Source organism: Vombatus ursinus, unplaced genomic scaffold, assembly GCF_900497805.2.
Source record: "Vombatus ursinus unplaced genomic scaffold, bare-nosed wombat genome assembly UNPS02014838.1, whole genome shotgun sequence".
NCBI classification, from domain to species: domain Eukaryota; kingdom Metazoa; phylum Chordata; class Mammalia; order Diprotodontia; family Vombatidae; genus Vombatus; species Vombatus ursinus.
This window is the reverse complement of record NW_020954616.1, coordinates 2,531,461-2,538,659: the sequence shown is the minus strand read 5'-3', so window position 1 is coordinate 2,538,659 and position 7,199 is coordinate 2,531,461. Positions and strand designations below refer to the sequence as shown.

General features: G+C 39.1%; 1 protein-coding gene across 1 annotated transcript; it reads right to left on the bottom strand.

Annotated features, from left to right (window-relative positions):
• Positions 1-1,817: 1,817 nt before the first annotated feature.
• Positions 1,818-2,765, bottom strand: LOC114026429 (olfactory receptor 6K3-like). The gene has a single exon (XM_027840124.1). The coding sequence runs from the start codon at positions 2,763-2,765 to the stop codon at positions 1,818-1,820; it is 948 nt and encodes a 315-aa protein (XP_027695925.1).
• Positions 2,766-7,199: the final 4,434 nt, after the last annotated feature.

Below are 7,199 nucleotides of genomic sequence, written 5' to 3'. Positions count from 1 at the left end.
GCAGAGGAGGTCTGGGCACTGGCTGTCTGTTTGCCCAGGGCTATGCTGAAGCACATGGTGGTTCTTGGAGGTGGAGTCTGCCCATTTCCCTCCCTATACTGAGCCATTTGGGGGTTCCTGGTGTTGGCATTTGCCTGCTCCACTGCACTGGGGCTCAGGATCTCCCACTGGTTTGCTGAGGTGAGGCTTGCTAGTGGCTTGAGGGACACTTCTTGTTTCAGACTGCATTCCCCTTTTACTTGAGACAGACCTTTCTTGCCAATTTTCCAAGTTTCTTGGATGAAAAGATTGTTTCACCCTGTCTTTTTGCTGTTTCTGATGTTCAGTTTATTTCGGGGCACTATTTTATGGTTGTTTGGAGTTTAATATGGGAGAGTCATGGTGATTTATTGCTTACTCCACCATATTGGTTCCCAGAAGTCCCAACACGTAACATTTGTATAGTACTTATTACGTGGCAGGCATTGTGTTAGGCATTTTACAAATATTATCTCATTTGATCCTCACAAAAACCCTGGGGGTTAAGTGCTAGTATTATCCTCATTTTCCAGATGAGGAGACTGAGTAAACATCAGTAAAAATGGATTGCCAAGGATCAGCAATTGGTAATGGGACAAAGTGTTCCAATTGTGTCCTAATGTCAATGACTTTTGGGAGAGAAAGACAGAGGGAGAGAGAGAGAGAGAGAGAGAGAGAGATAATGACAGAAAGGCAACTTCCAAGAAGATCTAATCCAGAAAGACTTACAAAAAAGACTATCATATTCTGGATGAGCCTAGCATAGACATAATGAGATCTTTCTTCCTTTTTTCTCTAGTGGACATGAGGAGAGAATAAGGAAGCTCAGGGCTTAGAACTCAAAAGTCCTGAACTATATTCCTTTTATTTGCTGAAAAAAATCAATTCACCAAACATGTAGCACTATGCTAGAAGGAACTACGTAAATTCAAAGAGAGGAAAGTAAAGTTTCTGCCATTATTATTTGTGTATCAGATGAGTATATCCATTTGGACTGTGAAAACCTCACCAGACACCTCTGTCTTGCTGAGTAGTTATAGGCATTACAGACATAGTGTCTAGAATTGAACACCCTCTGGAGTACAATGAATACCAGAGACTATGGGTTCCCAGAGTTGACTCCAAGTCCATTCAAATTGGTCTGCTCAATGCCCATCATAATGTATTACTAAGTCACTGTTGCAGAAGAAACATGCTACCATTTTACAGATAGGACTGACACATATACCCCTGAACAAATGGCACTTGCATGAGGCAAAATCAGCAAGGTGAGTTGAACAGGTCCCTAAGCAGAGAGTTAGGGAACCTGAATTCTTATTGTGGCACCAAACTGGAACTCACTGAAAAAATCCTTATATCCTTTTGAGCTTTATTTCTCATTTACAACATGGGGATAATCTCTACTCACTTTGTAACACATGAGTCTTGTGCCAATAAGTGGAAAGAATTAAAGGAAAAACCTTTGAGAAGTCATTATAATAAAATTGATTTTTATTTAGCCCAGGTGGCTGCACAGGGTACAACAATGAACCACCTGGAGTTTCCAAAGGATAGAAAATCCTCAATTATTCTTAAATTTTAGAGGAAAATTATTTTCTTCTGCCCAGCTTCCCAACCCTTAGAATGCTTCTCATCATCCCACCAACCTCCAAATCAGAGCCAAGATTCAAACTAAAAAGAAAATCATTGATAAGAAAAAAAAAAAAACAACAACAGGATTTCAGGGAATAACTTACCAGGGAATCTATCTCAGTATTGGGGGAAGAGGTCCCCTTTGCATAAGTGTCTATGACTCAGAACTAAGCCCCTGAAATGCTGAAGGCCTTCTGAGGACAAAGGAGTTTCTTGATGGCCTCTTTCATGTCTTTATTCCTCAGACTGTAGATAACAGGGTTACAAAAGGGAGCAAGGACAGCAAACATGAGGGCAATGGTCCTATCCAAAAATGGTGGGAAAGTGGTTGAGAAGCGTAAATACATGAGTGACACACTGCCATAGAACATGACAAAGACAATGAGATGAGAAGCGCATGTAGAGAAAGCCTTGTGGTGGCCTTCGCCTGAGGGGATACTTAGGATCACAGCAATGATCCGGATGTAGGAGAGGGTAATAATCAGCACAGCAGTTAGGATGGCAATAGCATGGACCACTTCCTCAACTAGAATCATGGAAGTGTCTGTGCAGACCAAGCTCAGCACAGGAGCAAAGTCACAGAAGAGCTGGTGAATCTGGTTGGAACCACAGAAGGGCAAAGTGGATATCCATATGATCTCAGGGAGCAGCACGAGAAAGCCAAAAATGCAGGAACCTGTGATCAGCTGGCCACACAGTCTAGGTGTCATAATGGTAGGATAGCGGAGTGGGTTGCAGATGGCAATGTACCTATCTATGGCCATCATGGTCAGCAATATGCCCTCAGAATTTCCAAGAGAATGGAAAAAGTACATCTGTAGGAGGCAACCAGTGAAGGAGATGGTCTTCTGGTCATTAACCAGGTTGGAGAGCATCTTGGGAATGGTGGCTGTGGTGTACCAGATCTCCAGGAAGGAGAAGATGCCAATGAAATTGTACATGGGGTTGTGGAGTCGGGAATCTAGCCTTATAACAATGAAAATCATGAGGTTCCCAATGACAACAAACATGTACATAAGGAGCAAAGGGATGAAGAATAAGAAGCCACCATCTTGGAACTGGGGAAATCCAGAGAAGAAAAACTCAGATATTCCTGTCTGGTTTTTCCTCTCCATATCCTCAGAGGGCTCACCTATTAAAACAGAGATAGACATACGGATAGATAGATAGATAGGTAGGTAGGTACATAGGTAGATGAATAAACAGATGCTTGGGTACCTGATCCTGATTTTATTTTGAGAACCAAAGCTAAAATCTTCATCTCTGCTAATGTATTTTTGTAACTGCTTGTAATAACAGGACTCCAAATTTAGTTTCAAAGACTGAGAACATTTCTTACCAAAGTAAATGTTAAATTCAGGAGTAGCAGAGGTACATGATATCTCTCCATCCTCTTGAGGTTTTTGTGAATCATGAAAGCTGTCACTGGACTTAGCACAGATGCCAATGGTGACTAAGTCACCATTAGAAGATTAGAGATAAAGGAGTGTCTAGTAGAGTTGGGGAAGTGAGTAACATGTAAGCATAAGAGCTAAGCAGTTAAAAAGGAGAGAGTCAGGGTTTATGGCAATTCTCAGGGCAACATTTCAGACCTGATAAAATAAATTAATCAAATTTGCAGATGATCTATAAAGACAGTAGAAATAGCATACATTCAAAAGGAAGAAATTCTCCAGAGGTTAGAACATTCGTGTGAATCACAGAAAATAAAATCTAATAGGGATAAATGTAAAGTCCTATACTCGTCTTCCAAAAAAGCAACCACACAAGCTTGGAAACAACATGATACAGTAGAATGAGTGATGTATTTAATCTCAAAAGGTCAGAGTTCAAAATCTAGCTTTGCCATTCACAACATTTGTATAACCTTGTGCAAGTCAGTTGACATTGCTGAGTTTTAATTTCTTTAACTACCAAATGAAGAGGATACATTAGATGACCTCTAAAGTCCCTTCCAGCTCTGGATCTGGATCTCCATGATCCTAAGAAATGGCAGAAGAGGTGTGACTAGAAAGAAGTTTATACAAAAAAAATAAAATCTGGGAATTTTAGTAAACTGCAGACTCAAAATGAGTCAATAATGTGATCTGGCAATCAAAAAAACCTAAATAGAATTTGACAACAATAAGAGACAAGGTGTGCAGGATGAAGACAATGACAGGCATGCTGTTTTCTGACATATTCAGACCTTAGCTGGTCATCACATTGCAGGAAGGACATTATTGTAGCTGTAGAGAATCCAGAAGAGGCAACCAGGATGTCAAGTGGTCTGGAGTTCATACCATATGGGGAAGGAATTGGAGATATTAGCATGGAGAAGAAAGGACTTAGCAAGAGCAGGAAAACTTTCTTCATGTATTTGAAGGGTCATTATGTGGAAGTGGGATTAAGTCTGTTCTGCTTGGTCCCAAAAGGCAGAAGTAGGAGCAGTGAGTAAAAATTGAAAAGAGGCAATGTTAAGATCGCCTATAGGGAAAACATTTGCTGATAAGTAGAGCTATATGAAAGTGAAATAAATGGTAATGGCCTCCCCATATCACTTCATTGAAACAAATGCTTATTGGACATTTACTGAAGATGTTGTGGAGATTATTTCCATTCAGGTATGAGTTGCATTAGTTCATCTCTAAGGGACATTCCCACTAAAAGATTCTGTGAAATTCAAAAAGCCCATTCCCTTGGACATAGATTTGGGTTTGGAGAAAGGTTGATAGGGAGGAAAGAGAGGATCTATAATGCATCCATCAACATAATGACTTTCCCTGGGATATGTTATCTCTTTATTTTCTTTTTATTGGTGACCTTTACTGACCTGGATTAAAAAAAAAAACAAATAAGGCCTTCATGGGAACTTGCTTAATAAAATATTCTCTTGTAGGTGGTATAGTGAATAGAGTGACCAGGTTTGGGGTCAGGAAGACCTGAATTCAAATCTGGCCTTAGACAATTAGTAGCTGTGTGAGCCTTGGCAAGTTACTTATCCTCTGTTTGCCTCAATTTCCTTCATCTGTAAAATGGGATAATATTAGCACCTACTTCCCATGGTTGTTGTGAGGATCAAATGAGATAATATTTGTAAAGTGCTTAGCACAGTACCTGGTACATAGTAGGCACTATGTAAATTTTATCTATTATTATTGTTGTTGTTGTGGTTAAACCCAGAAAGCACCAGGCAGCCATAATATGTATGGGGAAATATTAAAAAAAATCAAAATTATCCAGTTCCAACATACTAAGAAATCTACTAGCTAACTGGTATAAAGGAAAGAGCACTGAATCTAGAAGTTTGAATTCTGCTTCTGCTCATTCCTGTGTGATTCTGAGCTCAACATTTTCCTCTCTCAGGCTCAGTTTCTTCTGATGAAATATGAGGAGGTTAGAGAAATTAATCTCTAAGGTACTTCCAGCTCTATGACTTCTCAGGCTTTCTGTGTTCCTGTTATTGTCTTTGTTTCCTTACAGTAGAATTGTGAGACATTGCCATTTCTCCCAACCCTTCATCTATCCACATAATCTGAACTAGTTCTTCCTAAACCCACCTATGTCTATGTCCTTCAAAAAGGTTTCAATTGTGTGAGTTTCTTTTCCATAGCACAGCAGGAATATTCTCTCATCCCCAACTTGGGAACCATCCTGGAAACAAAATCTTCATCGCATCTTACACTCACCTTTACTAGTTTTGGTGGAATTCTTCTCTTCTCTTCTTACTGTATTTCTGCTATCCCATTGTCTCTTCAGTCCAACCAGTGGGATAGTTATAGGCATCTCCACAGCTTCCTCAGAGAATATCATGGTCAAGAAAATGGTCTCTACTGTGGTTTTCTCCTCTTAGTGACTATAATTCTGAAGGAAAACAACTCCTTTTCCCATGAGCTTTATTAAGGAAATGTTTCCCATCATTTTTCCCCATTAGATTTCCAGATCACAGTGAAGTCAAGACTTCAAAATAGATCTGTAATCAGACACAAAGGAATACTTTATGGTTTTTATTATTGACTTATGGGTTATGCAAAAGTAGCTTTAATTAAGTAATAATGGTAAAAGAGAAAAAAATGCATTAGAGTCAGAAGACCTGGGTTTGAATCCTGCCTTTTACTACCTGTGTGACCCTGGCTAAGTTATTTAAACTCCCCAGGTTAACATTTTCTCATCTCTAAAGTGGGAAAAATAATACATTCCCTGAAGGATTGTTATATAGAAATCACTTTAAGTCTTATTTTGTTGTCATCATCATCACAGCTCAGCATACACTTGACACAGTTGGATGATGTAGTAGGTAGAGGGCTGGTTTGCAGTCAGGAATTGAATTCAAATTTGACTTCAGACACTTACTAGGTGTATAATCCAGGGCAAATCATTTAACTTCTATTTGCCTAAGTTTCCTCAACTGTAAAATGGGATAAATAACTCCTACTTCACAGGTTTGTTATGGGGATCAAATGAGATAATATTTGTAAAGCATTTAGCACAGTGTCTGGCACTTATAGGTACTATGTAAGTATTTATTTCGTACTATATTACATACATAGCATCTAAACAGCTGGGGGTTGGCATACTTGAAGACCAGTGCTTGATTCTATAAAATGCTAAAGATTGTGAGTATAGTGCTTATACTTATCCCCACTTATAAAGAATACCTCCATATAGGAGAGGGAAATTTTCAGTAACTTCAAAGATCTCTCCATCTCTCAGAAAGCTAGCTACCCTCTCCTCTTAGGTGCAGCTTTTTATGGGTAGTGTTACCTTTCATGTTGGGAAGGTTTTTAAGTGTACCTTTTATAATCAAAGCTCATGGAACACTTCCATCCAACTGTAGGAAAAATCCTCCCCATCATCTTGATCCGTTTTGTGCTCCCTAATTACTCAAGCCTCCACACATAGTTAAAATAAATATTTAATTAAAACAATAAAAAAAGTTAAAACAAAGGTATCACTGATGGTCAACATCAACTCTCTTTAATCCATTCACAAAGCCACCAGCTTTAATCATTCAGTCCAAGCTACCTCTTTCTGTTCATACCTAAGCCTGGAGAGGAGTGAAGAGGAAAGTGGAAAGGGGATGAAAGACTCATCTTCCCCTCAATAAAGGAGACACAGTTTTTGCACAGTGCTATAATGGCCCCACCTTGCCATTGTTTTTTGCTTTCCATCATCCCAATACAGCTCTGCTCCTGATATGACTCATTGAACTTACTTCCTGCATTTGGTCTTTAAAGGGTTCAGATCTCTCTACCAAACACTTAACCAAAGAAAGTAGCTAGAGGGCAGGTGCATCCTGCTCACTATTTTTTCCTTTTCTCTTATTCATTTTTCTTTTGATGTGTGAAACTACAAATTGCTGTTCTTTTTAAATATATCATAAAGCTATCATGTAACTTTTTTCCCCCTTTTTTCCCCTTCCCCTCCCTCTCCACCCTAAAGATGGCTACCATTAGGCACAAATATGTGTGTATACATACGTATACATATATATGTAAAACAATTCTGTACATACTTCTATTTATCAGTTCTTTCTGTAGATGCAGATAGCATCTTCCTTCACATGTCCT

What these genes read in the sequence shown, in the direction of transcription:
- LOC114026429 (XM_027840124.1), bottom strand. Translation starts at nt 2,765, where the DNA reads ATGGAGAGGAAAAACCAGACAGGAATATCTGAGTTTTTCTTCTCTGGA.